A 15876-nucleotide genomic window follows, 5' to 3' on the forward strand; every position below is an offset into this window, starting at 1 on the left:
GGAAGAAGTCTCTGGACCCTGGCTTGGGATCGGCATAGCATTGGCCGTTGCGCTCACTTGGGGAGTGAATCAGCAGGGCAGGGACAGGTAAGGATGGGAACTAGGTCAGACTCTGGGGCAGGTGAGCAGGTTGAGTCTTCCAGGCTCTCCAGCTGGTTTCTTACACCCACTGTCAGCTTCCAGAAAGCCCCGCCCTTGGGTGCCTCACAGGTGTCTCAAAGTTGCTGCACGCAGGCGGACACTGCAGGCGTCTAGGACTCAGATCCACCTTCTTAGCAGTCAGTCTCCAGGCTGGGCACCTGCCAGGTTTGGCAGCTTATTACCACGGAGGGAGGGCAGTTTCTCTCCCTTGCCCGGCCTCTTCCTCCTCCCTCCCTCCCTCCCTCCCTCCCTCCCTTACCTTCCTTACTGGCTCCTCTCAGGCAGGTTCAGACGGGAGCCTGGGCTGATCTCAGGCAGACACTCCAGGCCCCCGCAGCTCCAGGAGCCCAGACACAGCAGGTGAAGCCAAACCCAGCAGCTGCTGCAGCCATGTCCGCCTTCAGCCTGCTCCTTCTGGGCCTGCTCACCACGGCGGCCCCCGCCAGCTGTCAACAAGGTAACGTGGGACGGGGCCAGCCTGGGTGCTGCAGGCCAGTGCTGGCTGGTCTGGGTGCCGGGGTGTGGTGGGGATGATGTTCTAACTCCCTGAGCCCTGTGCTTTGGAGGGGCAGCCTGCAAAGGCAGAGAAATGGAAGCACGCCTCAGTGACTTGTTTTCTGAGAATGAGAAATGGGGCCACTAGGGGAAATGCGGCTTCTAGGATTTGGGGGCTGAACAAGCCCTAATGGTAACTTGCCCTTGAGGTGACTAGGTCCCGATGTCTGGGAATCAGGGGTGCTGAGGGGGTGGGAGTGGAGACAGGCTTGCCGAGGAGTCTGCAGTGACTTGACTTGATAGCTGTCTCAGCTTCCTGGCAAGGCATCAGTATCCCCTTGTGGCTCCCCAAGCTGTGCTGAGCTCCGACCCCGGCTCTTGCTGTGTGCCCCTTCTGAGCCTCAGGAGGACACTGCCATCCCAGCTTCCCCTGTCCTCCCCCATCTCCAGCAGCTGCTGTCAGGTGTTGCCCCCTTTTGAGGCACAGGCTGCAGCATCAGGCTCGGGCCCAGAGGAGCTGGAGCCATTCCTTCCAGAGCAGCCCATCACCCCGACCTTTCAGGCATGCTGGCTTTAATTCAGTCTCCTGGGTTCTTGAAGGACCAGAGAGACCAGCTACACAGGTCACACAGCAGGGCCAGAAAAGGGCAGGCTGCCGACTGCTTCCTCCTGTCTTGGAATTTGCCCCTTGTCCCTTGTGCTCATCCCAAAGTGGGGGGGTAGGTGATAGTGGTCCCTGTGTGTCTGCAGCTGGCTGCAGGGCCTGGAGGACGTGGGGAGGGAACCACTACTTCCTGAGGGTGGGGTAATGTGTCCCCAAGGCTACTTTCTGGAGGGAATGGGCCTGAGCACTAGCACAGGTGCAGCTCTGCTAGCCCTGCAGGTCAGTGAGGGATGACCTGACTCCCTGGCCAGGGTGTTCCCAACTGGTTCCATCCTTTCCATGGTTGCAGGAGGCTGTGTGTGTGTGTGTGTGTGTGTGTGTGTGGTGGGGGGCACTCAGGGAGGACTCCTGTGTGGGCATGAGGCCAATGAGGATGGTGCTTAGCACAGGTGCCTCCAGCTAGTCGGGGGTAGGAGGGGCAGCACATCCCCTTTCTCTCCTCACTAGCCTTCCAGGGACCCGTGCCTGCCTCCCAGGGGAGCATCTCTCCTCTGCCAGGCAGTGCAGCCTTGGCCTGTGGGGCACAGTGAGGCCCAGAGTCAGCCAGAGGCTGCTCAAGAGCACTGACTTCTGGGAACTTGTGAGTGCTTGCAGGGAGGGGTACAGACAGCTGGGCCAGAGGAGGGTGTACAGAGCTGGGTTGGAGGCGGGGCACAGAGAGCTGGGCCAGAGGGGTGGGTGTAGAGAGCTGGGTCAGAAGTGGGGAGCAGAGAGCTGGGTTAGAGAGGGGTGCCGACAGTTGGGCCAGAGGGGGCACAGAGCTGGCACCCAGTGGGAGGAGCCAAGAGGAACTTGCTGGTTGAGCCTCCTTCCTGCTGCCCCAGAGGACAGCACTTGCCTGGCTTACCTGTCTGGAGACAGACAGGTCCTTGGCTCTCCTGGCATCCTGGCACTCTCTGGAACAACCCACCTGCCCCCAGGCTTACATCTTTCCCCTGCAGAGAAGGCTCTTGCTCCAGAACAGGATCTGCCAGATGCCAGCACTTGCATAGCTAGGGAGGAGAGAAGCCACTCCTAGCTGAGCTGGCAGGACCTAGGCCAGCTGTCCAGGGGGCTGCCCTTTGGTCTCTGGGGCCCAGGCACTCCCCATGGGGCATGCTTGCATGTGACCCCTGGGGGAGGGGGAGAGGCTGCAGGCTCTGAGGCCCAGTACTCCACGCCTGTTCCTTCTCCCACCTCCTGGAATAGGCTGACTCCTCATTTTGCTGATTTGCAGTCCTTGTGGGTCACAAAGGGCCCCTGAGCTGTTATGGCCATCCCTGCTAGCCTGTGCCCTGTGGCCCCAGCAGGCAACTCATAGCCTCCAATGTGTCCTTGGTGGGGTGGAGTCCTCCCTGCCTGTACCTGCTCTGCTCCCACAGCACCCTCACCCCTTCTCAGGTGTGGGGAGACTGCAGCCCTGGATGCAAGGCCTCATCGCTGTGGCTGTGTTCCTGGTGCTCGTTGCCATCGCCTTTGCTGTCAACCACTTCTGGTGCCAGGAAGAGTCGTGAGTGCTGGGCATGGGCCGAGAGTGGGAGGGGGTAAGACCCCTGTGGTGGAAAGAAGGGCTTGGAGACCCTGAGTCTCCTCTACTCACGGTGGGAGGGGAATGGAGGCTCATGACAGCCGGAAGTGGCACTCAGGCTTGCTCCCTGACACTGCCCAGCACTCTGGGGAGTTGTCTTCCTCCTGTTGGGACCTGGGTCAGGGTCATGAGGACACCTTCTCTGGGGTCAGCTGCAGTGCAGGGGGGCCTCATGGGATTACAGAGTGGAACAGGCAATCGTAAGTTCAAGTGTGGCTGAAGCAGTGTTCAGGATGCGCTGCTCAGCCTGACCTGGCCTGGGGTAGTAGAGAAGGCATCCTTGATGGCTGTTTTGTCCCCAAGAGTGAGCAGGAATTGGTCACAGCATAGAGTGGCTTAAGCAGACTAGAGCTGGGCCCTAGGGGAGGGGCCTGGCACCCAAGATACAAGGTGAGACAAGTCCAGGATGTGCTGTTCCAGGCGGACCAGGCACCCAGGCCAGGATGCCTGTGTCCCTGGGGTGCCTCTTCCCAGCTCTCACAAAGGTGGCTTGGTGGCCTGGCTGGACAGGTCCAAGGCGAGCGGGTGAGGTGGGCAGGACCCCGGCCTCCCACCACCCTGACCTGGAGCTTTGTGCTTGGTGCAGCAGTGAGCAGGGAAGGGCTTGGGGAGCTGTGTTAGCATGTGACCTGTCCTGGGCAGGGGTCTCTGCCTACCACAGAGAGGATGTGTGGCTGGGCATTCTGTGGGCATGGACGGTAATGTGGAGGGTGGTGAGAAGGCCAAGGGCAGGAGAGAGTCTGGGTAGAGGGGATGGAGAGAGGGGACAGCTGGAGTGGTGGACGGATCCTGGGGAGTCAGTGGGCAGAGTAGGAAGAGTGCAGGGGTGACTTCCAGGGTCCTGGCTGGGGATCACTGAGGAGGCACAGAACACAGAGAATGGATCTGGGGGAGACAGCTGGGCTCGCTTTGGGGCACTTTAGATCAGAGGTTCCTGGGCTGTCTTGAGGGCAGAGCAACAGATGAGAACTCCCTGCTGTCCTCCCTGGTACAGTGCGGGGTCAGGGAGGAGCCCAGCTGCAGGGGCCTTACACTTGAGAGGGAGGGGAGCTTGCTCTCAGTGAGGCTGAGCGAGGCTTACTGCTCTGTGGCACCCTGTAGCTGCTGACCCTCTCTTCTGCTTTTGCTGGGGGCTTGTCCTGCAGACCCTGGGCACAGGCCTGGAGTCCTGGTCTGTGGGCAGATGCAAGGAAAGCCTGGAACATGTCTGATGGTGTGGGAGGAGGCTAGAAGCAGGAGGCCACCAGAGTCCGGGAAGAGGGGCTCCCCGGGGAGAGTCCCCTCCTGATGAACCCCTTCCACAGGGAGCCTGTGGACATGGTTATGACTGTTGGAAACAAGTCCGATGGGGTCCTGGTGGGCATGGACGGAAAGTACTCCTCGAATGTGGCCGGCTTCAGGTGAGGACTGCTCAGGGCTACATGACTTATGCTCTGGACCCCTGCAGTGGGTGCTGTGGGCTAGGGTGGGGCTGGAGACTCCTATGGGGAGGGCTGGGTGAGGACAGGGCCAGCAACCAGGACTTTGGAAGAGCTGCAGGCTTCAGGGGGAGCTCAGGCTTGTTTTGGAGTGGTACACTAAGTAAGAGATGGAGAGTTGAGGGCTCAGTGGATGGACTGGAATCCACAGGGCAGTGGGCATCTTAGGGAGAAGGGCTGTCAATGAAGAGAGGAATGAATGAGGGGAGTGGACCCGCAGCCAGGGCTGGGCGGGGGATGGGCGCCTTGGGGAGCCAGTCGGGGAGGGCCCAGTGCAGGGTGAGAGGGAGCTGGGGCTCAGGGAGGTGATGCTGGGAGGCCTGCAGTCTCAGGTCCACTCGCCCAGATGAGCCCAGGAACCCCTCGCTTCTGAGAGTCCAGTGCTTATCCTGGAATTAAAGATGGAGCAGGGCAAGGGGCACAGGTGGATAGTGGGAGAACTCCAGGATCTGCTACCCTCTTTCAGGTCCAATGAGCACGTGAATGCCTATGAGAATGTCCTGGAGGAGGAAGGCAAGGTCCGCAGCACCCCCATGTGACCCCCACTGACCTGCTGCCCCAGCCCGAGGCCCGCAGGCACCTGTGAGCAGAGCTGTTCATCACCGCCAACCAAGCCATTCCTCTGCCCTTGGGGATGGGATGTCCGCTCAGCGTGGCGCCATCTGCCCCACGGCTCCACCCTGACGTGTGGGAAGGGCCCTTATTTCTGTGAAATAAAGACTTTTTGTACTCCTGGGGCGAGGGCTCTGACACCAGCCGGGGAGATGGTGTCCAAGGCTCTGAGATCCCACTACCCCTTGTTCCAGGAGTGCTTCTCCTAACCCACTCCTCACACCTGTGACACTCGGACCTGCCCCCATACTGCCCAGCAATGTGAGGTCCACTCATGTCTCGCTAGTCTGGCTTGGTTTGCTCCACTTGGCCACTGTGGCTTGGGCTCAGCCTTGGACTGACCTCCACCACTCCTCTGGAGGGGCTGGCCAGTGTCACTGCACAGCTAGGCAGCAGGCTGTCCTCGGTGGTGCCCCGACTCTGTCCTGGGGTGGAGGTGAGGCCAGGGCTCAAGGAATCAGGTCCCCACTCAGAGGGAGCTCAGCAGGAGGCAGGCAGAGGAGGCCGATGGGCAGGGCTGACTCACCCTGGGACCTCTCGGTCTGCCAGTCCTGGCTCTCCCCGTGGGGTGAAACCTGAGACAGGCGGCCCTGGGGGCGTTGGGTAGGTGGGTGGGTGACTAGAGGGCTGGAGGCAGCCCCGCAACCAGTTTACTCCTCTTCACCTGTCAAGAGCCCTTTATCCGCTGTTTTGCTGTTCCGAGGCTGCATCCAAATAGGGAGACTCCCTGCATCCACCAGGGAGACACATCTTCAGGCAGAAGGGGGGCCCTCTCACCTAACTGGGCGAGCTCAGATTGACCCTCTCTGCCCTGCTGTGTGACCTGAGGCAGACCCCCTTCCCTCTCTGGGCGTCAGTGTCAGATGTCATGACGGTGATGACGATATTGGGAGTCCCCCTGAAGCTTTCAGCTACCTGGCTTCCTGTTGAACTCCCGCCCCGCCTCTGCCAGGTCACATCCTGCCCACTCTATCCTCTCCATCTGGCTTGGCTCTACTTCCTCTAGGTGGTCCTTTAACTCCCCAGGGCAAGGACAGGCAGTGGACAGCTGCTCACTGAAGGAGGGACAATGCCCCACCAGCACCCCCTCATCCTTTCGCAGCCTCCTGCCCGGGTCTTATTTTCCTTACCCACCTCTGCCTGCCTGCAGGCTCCTTTACCATCAGCCTGCCAGGACCCCAAGGCAGGGCCACTGTCTCTGAATAGCCAGTGCAGTCCAGCCCCATGCCCCTGGCCTGCAGGACACACCTTGCTCCCGGGAGCTGCCAAGGGGAGAGGGCGTTGAGTTCCCAGCAGCTCCTCCCCATGTTGTCTCTTCAGGTCAGTGCCCCTGCAGGGGCTTGGCTGGCACTGACCTCACACTCCCTCACCCCCATCCTATGTTCCCTGTGGGCTTCTGGGAAGAGGGTGGTGGGGGTGAGGGAGTAGGGGGGTTGTATTGGGAGCTTGGCGCTGCCGGCCCCAGAAACCCCCGAGACCCCCAATCCTTATCGCTGGTTCCCACCTGCCAGCCAGGGCAGATCAGGGAGGGAAGGGAGGCTGGGCCCGGGCCAGGGCGGCCTCTTAATGACCCTCCCGGGGCCTAATCTTGGATTGGCAGCCGCTGAGAGGCGCAGGCTCGCTCCTGGAGGAGGCAGATAACGCACCAGCTGGGCCCCCCACCACCTATTGCTGCACCGCGGTCCCCAGCGGCCTCCGAATCCGGGCAGGGCTGGAGGGGAGCTCTCCGCCCCCAGGCCCGGGAAGGGGTTGCCGGGCTCGGAGTGACAGATGGGGCGGGGCTGCCCGGACAGGAGCCGGAAAGCTCTTCATCCTCCCCGGAGAGGAACTCCTTTTTGTTTCTGCCAGCCGCTGTGGACCTATTTCTCCCTTGCTTGGCCTCCATCTTTGTCTTTTTTTAAGGGAAGGGGGGTGCTCCCCATCCGCTGATTCATTGCCCAGGTGCCAGGAGGGTCGGCCGAGTGGGGTCAAAGCCGCAGAGAGGGAGCTCCGACCGGGTCTCCGCACTCCATCTCGCATGGGCGGGGTGGGGACCCAGCAGCTTGAGCCTCCACATTCTGCTTTCCAAGAAGCTGCATTGGGAACTCAGCCCTCCGACAGGGGCATTGTTAAGAGGGTCTTTACTGCTCGGCCACACGCCTGTCTCCCTTCTTCCTGCATGGAAGTGCCCATAGTACCCCTCCAAGGGCCTCCTCCCACTTGAGCTCCCCGATGTCCCCAGGACCCGCTGTGAGCTTGTCTCCAGCTGGCCTCTCCCTCAGCCTCGCTATCCGCATGTTCACAGCAGGCCAGGCTGGTTCTGGGGTCACTACGTCCCCCTCCTGCTGAAGCCCTGCCTGCTCCTCCTCCCGCCCTTTCTGCGGCTCCTACCTGAACCGTGTGCATTCCACAGGGCTCCATGAGGGGTCACACCTGCATGCAGGCACTGCCCGGTGCAGGCTGACCGCAGGACCACAGACTTCAGGCTCACTTGGCGGAGGAGCTTCCAGCCTGCAGCTGGTTCTGACAGCTGGTTCTGACAGCTGGTTCTGCAGCTGGTTCTGACAGTGTGGACTCCCACGTCCAGTTTCATCTGTTCCAGGGCAGGTGGGCACGGCAGGTGGGCAGGGCAGGCTACCAGAGCACCTCCCGTGCTCTCAGAGAACCGGCTGCCCGCTGACAGAGCTGCAAGGAGCCGCTAGGTCCTGACTTCTGGGAAGACAGCCTCCTGCCCAAGCCCAGGGATCTGCACGGAAGGTGTCACACCCCTCCTGCCCGGTCCTCCAGGACCCACGGCACCGTCAGTGGTCAGACAGCACCTGGCTCCATCCAGATCTGGTAGGGCTCGGGCCCTCCTCCTGGGTTTCTGTTCCTGGCAGTGAACACAGCAGCCAAGCACTTGGGCTGGGGAATCATGCAAACTCCGACTCCGGTTCAGCCCTGCTCCTTCCTCTTCACTGCCTGTGGGAGACCCCCTGGTCCTTCAGACACCCCATTCCTTTGCCAGGAGAACCCAGTCGCTGAATATACATGTTGAAGGTATTACTTTTTTGAAAGGCAGAAGCTACAGTGGTGGAGGTGGTGGGGAGAGATTTTCCATCTGTAGGTTCTCTCCCCAGATGACTTGCATTGTCTGGGATTGGGTCAGGCTGAAGCCAGGAGCCTGGAACTCCGTCTGGGTCTCCCACATCAGTGAGCTTTCCCAGGACTCTTAGCAAAGCGCTTGTCAGTAGCAAGGCAGATGCCAGGCTCACAGGCGGCTGCTGAACTTGCTTTGCCCCACCTGGGCCGGAGTGCTCGCTCTAAGGTATCTTGTGTGCAGGGCTGCTGGGAGCAAACAGCAGCACAGGATATCACTGCTCCCAAGACTCGGCCCCAGCCTTTGATGAAGCTGCTGGGTGCGCCCCACCCTGCTCCGGGCCAGGCGCCTGCCCCTGCCTCTGGCAACTCTGGCCCCTGTCCTTCCTGCCTTATTCTCCCTACCTGAGCCCCACACACACCTGCTGCCTGTTGACTGGCCTGTGTCTGGCTACCGTCCAGCGTGGGAGTTCTTCAGTAGCAGCAATGGGGCGGTGAGTCGTTTCATCGCCAGCTCCCAGGATGGGCGGGACAAGGGAAGGGAAGCCCAGGGAGGAGTGAAGAGATCCTGAGGAGAGGGACTCAGCCCTCACAGGGGCAGACGCACGCGCAGGCACAATCTGGCTGAAGGTCCCAGGGTGGGAGACTGCGCATGCACCCAGCTTCAGCAGCGGCTCTCCCTGTCTGGCTGTGGTGTTGACTGCCACCTGGTGGCTGCGCACCCTGCAGGGAACAGGGATTCAACAGAATCTTTTTTTTTTTTTTTTTTTTTTTTTAAATCAATTACATTGTATTATGTGACAGTTTCATAGGCTCTGGGATTCCCCTAACCCCTCCCCGTACCCTCCTCCATGGTGGATTCCTCCACCTAGTTGCAGTACTGTAGGTCAAGTTCAGTCAAGATTCTTACATGGCAAGAATATACCAAGCAGAGTCCGGCATCTCACTGTTCAGATAAATTCATCGGTTTCTTGGGGAGACCATCTCTGGTCTGAAGGCAGAGCTGGTAGAATATCATCCTGATCAATTAAAACATAACATCATAGCATCATAACATAACATCAACAACAATTTACAACATGGAATTAATTGACATGGTATTGAGTAACCAATATGTTAAAAAGATGCAAGTTCTTAATCACATCCTGTGACTACTTCATTGACATTTCAGTTTTAGTTTATATACAACCGGCTTCTATACACCTTGAAATGGCTATAGGGTACTATTCAGCTGTCTTGTGTCTATCCTCATTTTAGTATTTAGCAGTTTATAGTGTGGAGTATAATTTTGCTGAACCTGGCAGTTTTTAGGGTGGTCTAAATTGGTTTATAACTCTAACAAGGCATATGTCAACAGTTGAGGTGCAGAACAGTTTTAGGAGGGGTGTGCAGAGAAATGTTCCACACCCTCGTGAGGAGTAACTAATCTTTGTGTCCCACCTGGTAAGGTGTATGTGATTCCACAGAATCTTTAAATTTGGGTTCTTCCCCTGGAGTGCTGGCACTAGGAGCCTCCCCTTGGAACAGCCCCAGGAACCCCTACACTTCTGGCACCCACACCGTCCTTGTGACCCTAGCAGTCAAGTTCCCAAATGCCATAAGCTCCACAATTATTGATGACACTGGGTTTTTGGGGCTGAGCTGCTTTGGTTCTGAAGTCACCTCCTCCCTCCCCTGCGCTCTCAGATGGTTGGGGGAGGGGCCAGGATTGTAATGTAGGGGGTTAAGCAGCCGTCTGCAAGTCTGGCTTCCCATCTAGGCATTGGTTCAAATCCTTGCTGCTCCATTTGCCACCCAGCTTCCTGCTAATGTGCCTGGAAATGTGGCAGAGAATGCGCCAAGTGTATGGGCCTTTGGCACTCATGTGGGAGACGTGGGTAGAGGTCTGGGCTCTTGGCTTCAGTGTGGCCCAGCTCTGGCTCTTGGAGCCATTTGGGGAATGAGCCAGTGGATAGAAGACCTCTCTCTCCTGAGCCTTTCCTACTCTGCCTTTCAAGTAAGTAAATAAATAAATAAATCCTTAAAAAATTAAAAAAAGAGAAACAGTTGGAAAGCCTGGTATGTTCTTCCCTGGGCCACTTTTCCCAGCAAACCTCCTGGAGAGGCAGAACTGAGAGAGAGAGAGAGAGAGAGAGAGAGAGAGAAAGAGAGAGAGAAAGGACAGCACCTGCCCGGGTCACAGGAGGCACTGGGTGAGAAGCAGGCCGGGGCCTGTGCCTGGCAGGCAGCACAGAGCCTGTTGGGCCCAGCTGCCCCTGTGTCACTCAGGGCACGTGCAGAGTGGGGCTGGTGTCTGTTCTGTCCCACACTGCAGAGGCAGCAACGTTTCTCTGCGTGGACTTCTTAGGTGCATAATCAAACCCTTGGCTGGTGGGGGAGAGGGGACGGGATCAGGGAGACACAGGAGGGAGGCAGCTCCAGGTCTTCAGAGCTAGTGAGCCTGGGGCAGGCTGGGAAGGGACCCTCCTCGCGTCTAAACGCAGTGGTGTGTGATGCCTTCTGACTGGAGCCCACCATGGATCAGCCAGGTGACTGCAACTGGGACTCTTTGAAAGAGGGGAAAATACAGACCCCGAAGTGCAGGTCCTAGGCTTAAGGTCACTCCACAGCCAGTGGCATTGAACTCCACTGCAAATTCCACCCCAGCAGAGGGTTCTCTGTGGAGCCTGCAGGGTGTGTGTTGGCCATGGCGGAGTACATGGTGCTTTTGGGAGGACAGTGGTGAGTGACCCCTCAGGTAAGAGGTGCATCAGCCTCTGCTGCACCCCCTCCCTACCTCCCTCCCAAATCAGGGCCCGCCCATTTGTTTCCTCCCCAAGCACTGCGAATGCTCTCATAAAGGATGTCCTTATTCTGGGCCCTTGTTGCAAGATGCAGAGTCGCTGAGATCCTCCTGCTGCTTGGGCAACAGGATGGCAGCCAGCTTCACAGGAAAGCTGAGCCCCTCGGTTCCCCATGGGGTTGGGCTGCCCATAGAGCTGCTCCCTCTGCTGGCACAGACCATATCCACGTGTTCCTGTCATGTTCAAGTGTCTGACGCTGGCTTTGTCCCAGGAAGCTTGACACAGAGGCTGGGGTCAGCTTCCCAGACGGGGTACCCTATCCACTCCACTTTCCCTGTGCAACAGTGTTTGCCAAGCACGGCCGACCCCGTTCCCTCCTGCACATCCTCAGGCATGGCTGCACCAAAGAGGAACCTGCTTCAGGTTGCACGCTTGCCTCTGCTCCTCTGCGTGTGGTACTCTCATACCTGCCACCTCAGTGAAGATAGAACCCACACTGGTAACCCAGGCCCAGCCAGGACCCAGCCTTTTGCTGGGTCCACTCCATGAGGCAGATGCAGCCCAGCAACTGCCTGCAGGGCTCCAAGGCCAGCTTCCCTGGGCAAATCCCAGCCTATCATTAATTTACATGATCCTGGAAATGGCACGTGAGAATCTGGACATGCAGGTTAGGGGTGAAGTGATGCCTCCTGCATTGTGGTGAAGAGAAGAGCGACAGCTCACAGAGGTGCTCAGCGCCGGCCAGCTGCTCCTGGCTGACCTGCAGTATCTTGAGTGGCCACTAGATGGCCACACTGTGACTTGGCCTCTTTGTGTCTCTGGAGGAGCACGCCGCGCAGCTCTTAAGTTCTGCTTGCTTCCCCTGCTTCCCACCCCAGCCTCGTGTTGTGCATATTCAGGATCCACGTATTTCTCTTGCCAGGTTTACTAGATCTGTCTGAGCTCTGCAGCGTAAGACACAGCCAGGGTGGTGGCAAGACCTGCACAGAGCACAGGTGCTCAGAGCTTGCGGGGTGAGTGTGTGTCAGCCGGTCACACACACACACACACACGCGCACACACACACACACACACACACACACACACATTGGCACATTGGCTCACAGCCTGGGTTGGATCACCTGGCCTCTTTGGGTCTCAGGTTTTTTTTTTTTTCTTTTTGCTTCCATTCTTTTTTCTTTCCTTCTTTCCATTTATTTGTTTGAAAGGCAGAGAGACAGAGAGAGAGAGAGAAAGAGAGAGAGAGAGAGAGAGAGAGAGAGAGAGAGAGAGAGAGAGAGAGGATGAATATGAATGTCCCATCTGCTGGTTCACTCCTCAAATGGCCATGACAGCCAGGAGCACAGAGCTCCGTTTGGATCTTCCATTTCAGCAGCAGGGGCCCAGGCACCTGCACCACCTTGTGCTTTCCCACGTGCATTAGCAGAGAATCGTATCACAAGTGGAGCACCTGGGACTCGAATCTGTGCTTATGTGGGATGGCAGTCCAACCCACTGTGCCGCAACAACAGCCCTCCTGGGTCTTGGTGTCCTGATCGCCGAGTGGACACAGAGCAGGCTTGCTTTGGACTGGCATTTGACCTGGTGCCTAATCAGTGTACCCAGGGTCTAGCTCTGGCTCTGCTCCTGACTCCCTCTTCTGGCTAGGGCACACTCTCACTGACAGCAGGCAGTGACTTAAGGAGCTGAGTGCCTGCCACCCTCATGGGGCTCCGAGGTTGAGCTCCTGCGTCCTGACTGTGGGCTGGCCCAGCCCTGGGCATTCAGGACAGTGAGCAAATGGTTGGGGTATCTCTGTCACTTGGCTTCAAATATAGAAAATTAAAAATCATAAGACTCACACACACACACACATACATACATTTACCATGGCAGTGCAGTGTAAAGCCTGGCACACTCACTGTACACCAGGGCATACGCAGCCACCTCCCACTGCCCACCAGCCATTGCTCTAGTCCTGCGCCCACACCCATGATCTGGCCAGGCTGGGGGATAATAAACATTGCTTTACCTCTTTAAGAATGTATTATTATTTTGCCTGAAAGACAGTTACAGAGAGGGAGGGAGAGAGGCAGATCTTCCATCCTCTGGTTCATTTGTTCAAATGGCTGCAGCAGCTGGCGTTGGGCCAGGGAAGCCAGGAGCCTCAAACTCTGCCAAGGTCTGCCACGTGGGCGATGGTGGTCCAGACACTGGGGCCACCTGCTGCTGCTTTCCCGAGTGCATTAACAGGGAACTGAATTGAAGTGGAGCAGCTGGGCCTTGAATCAGGGCCCACACAGGATGTTGCCATCATAGGTATCCGCTTTTACCTCCCAGCCAGAATGCCAGCCCCTGTTTAACCTCTGGCTAAAGGTTCTTCTGCACTAAGTGGGTTATGACATAGAATTGCTCTGCCCACAGGTAGGGAAGCTAGCAGCTGGAGTTAGGCCAGGCTGGTGGGTCCCGGCTTGCCTCATGGGTCAGCTGAGCCCGGAGCTCTCTGATTCACTTGAAAAGCTCGGTCTTGGGGCCCAGCGGCGTGGCCTAGTGACTAAAGTCCTCTCCTTGAACGCGCCGGGATCCCATATGGACACCGGTTCTAATCCCGGCAGCTCCACTTCCCATCCAGCTCCCTGCTTGTGGCCTGGGAAAGCAGTCGAGGACGGCCCAAAGCTTTGGGACCCTGCACCCGCGTGGGAGACCCGGAAGAAGTTCCTGGCTCCAGGCTTCGGATCGGCATAGCATCGGCCGTTGCGCTCACTTGGGGAGTGAATCATCGGACGGAAGATCTTCCTCTCTGTTTCTCCTCCTCTCTGTATATCTGACTTTGCAATAAATAAAAATAAATCTTTAAAAAAAAAAAAGAAAAGCTCAGCCTTGGCCTCCCCTGTCCTTAAGGTCACATGACCCTCCCTGCCTTCTTTTTGTCCAGACCAGGTCCTGGCATCCCAGACTGGGCTGGGGTGGGACTGAAGGTTGCTTTGCATGCCTCATGGGTCTCTGGCCCTGGCACTGGCTCCATCTTGATGACACTGGTCACTGTCCCCTTACACCAGGGCCCTAAAACAATGAGTGCACTCGTTGTGACCAGCTGCCAGGAGTGGAATCACTTCTGCGAGGAATGTGACTATTTCTGAGGCCCTTGTAAGCTGCACAATCTCTGAGGTTTACCAAAAATTGAACCTCTTTACTTAACCAATTCCACCACGTTGTAAATGGTGGGAGAGGGCATTCCAATGTATTTTGTGGTAGTTTTTCCAAAGCTTCAACTTTCTAATCATTTCTCTGCATAGCTTGTAATATTCATCATAACCACCAGGTGGCGGAACTACCAATTCCCTGAGATCAATGCTGGACCAGTAATTGCTCTCTGAGCCTGTGCCTGGGGAGGGCAGTCTGTCCAGACGGGGAATCTGAGTGGAGGGGCCATTGGTGAGACTGCTGGCCAGTTGTGACAGTGGCCCTGGCTGATAGAGCCCTGGCTAGAGGTCAGGTGCTGGGATGTTAGAACTGGCCCTGCCTGCCTTGGCTTTAGCTAGGACCATCTGTATGTTAATTTGTGGCATCACTGCAGCATAAGCAGCCATTACCATGTCTCTTAGCCAGCTGCTGTCATGCATGTCACAGGCAGTGCAGAGCTCAGGTCACACCTGTGCACTTGTGGTTACCTGGCAGTGCTGGTTAAAACAGAAGCTCAGGTGGCTGCATGTGTAAACTGTGTGACTGTGCTGCTGTCAGGGTGGGAGAGTTTGGTCATGCTAAAAAGGGTGTCTGGGAAGGGGCAGGAGGTGCTGGAGGCAAAGAGCAAGGAGGGTGGGCTGGTGGGGGAGATGCCTGATGTCGGTGAGTGGCTTCCTGCCCTCCAGTAGCCATACTGTTTGCCGGGGCCCTGCCCTGGCATCATGAACTCCCAAGTTCATGGTGGGAGACTCTAACCCTAAAGTGATGGTAGTAGTTAGGGGGGCTTCTGATGGTGAGTGGGCCATGAGTGTAGAGCTTTCATGAACAGGATTAGTGCCCTTATACTTTAAAAAGTTTATCTGAAAGTCACAGTAACAGAAAGACAGAAAGATGAGGAGCGGGGGAGGTGTTTTCCCATCTTCTGGTTTACTCCCCAAATGGCCAGAAAAATCAGGACTGGGCAGGCTGAAAACAGAAGCCTGGAACTCCATCTGAATTGCTAACAGAGGTGGCAGGAAGCTGAATTCCTGAGCCATTTTTCACAGTTTTCCCAGGTCTATTACCATGAAGCTGGCCCAGGAATGAGGTAGCTGGGACTGACACTCTAATATGGTGTGTTGCACACAGTGTAAGCTGATTATGTTTCTTTCTTTCTTCCTTTGGTGATATGATTTTTTATATTTATTTGCAAATGGTGAATCATCCTCGCATTAATGAGATACTACTTGATTGTGATGTTTAATCTCTTGGTTATGATGTATGAACTTGTTCAATTTGATTTACTAGATTTTATCAGTATCTTTTAAAAAGGATTTATATATTTATTTGAAAGACAGAGTTAAAGAGGTGAGATGGGGAGAAACAGAGAGAGGTCTTCCATCTTTTGATTCACTCTGCAAATGATGCAATGGTCTGGAGCTGAGCCAGGCTGGATTCAGCAGCCAGGAAATTATTCTGGGTTTCCCATGTGGGTGCAGGGGCCCAAGCAGTTGGGCCATCCCCTGCTGCCTTCCCAGACACATTAGATGAATCTGGATCAGAAGTGGAGCAGCTAGGACTTGAACTGGTACCTATATGGGATGCTGGCACCATAGACAGTGGCTTAATCTACTATACCACAGTGCTAGCTCCATTATTAATATTGTTGCATATATATTCAAGAATATTGACCTATAGTTTTCTCTATTACCCCAATCCACAAAAGAAGCCTAAATCAAGCAATGAGAAATCCAATGCTAAAATGATAGGACTGAATCACTACCTAGCAATATTAATCCTGAACATAAATGGCTTCAACTCATCCATCAAATGATATAGATTAGCAGACTGGATAAAAAAGAATAGGACCTATCTCTCTGTTGACTATAGGAGAGACATCTCACTAACGAAAACACAGGAAATTGAAAATTAAAGAAT

General features: G+C 56.3%; 1 protein-coding gene across 1 annotated transcript; it reads left to right on the forward strand.

The window, feature by feature from the left end:
• The first annotated feature begins 283 nt into the window (after positions 1-283).
• Positions 284-5079, forward strand: PDZK1IP1 (PDZK1 interacting protein 1). The gene is made up of 4 exons (XM_040978687.1): positions 284-598; positions 2681-2789; positions 4172-4267; positions 4812-5079. Exons 1-4 carry the CDS (start codon positions 532-534, stop codon positions 4882-4884), a joined length of 345 nt encoding a protein of 114 aa, XP_040834621.1. The 5' UTR covers positions 284-531; the 3' UTR covers positions 4885-5079.
• The last annotated feature ends 10797 nt before the right edge of the window (positions 5080-15876 follow it).

This window comes from Ochotona curzoniae, unplaced genomic scaffold, assembly GCF_017591425.1.
Source record: "Ochotona curzoniae isolate NIBS_2020 unplaced genomic scaffold, NIBS_Ocur_1.0 contig_291, whole genome shotgun sequence".
In the NCBI taxonomy this organism is placed as follows: Eukaryota; Metazoa; Chordata; class Mammalia; order Lagomorpha; family Ochotonidae; genus Ochotona; species Ochotona curzoniae.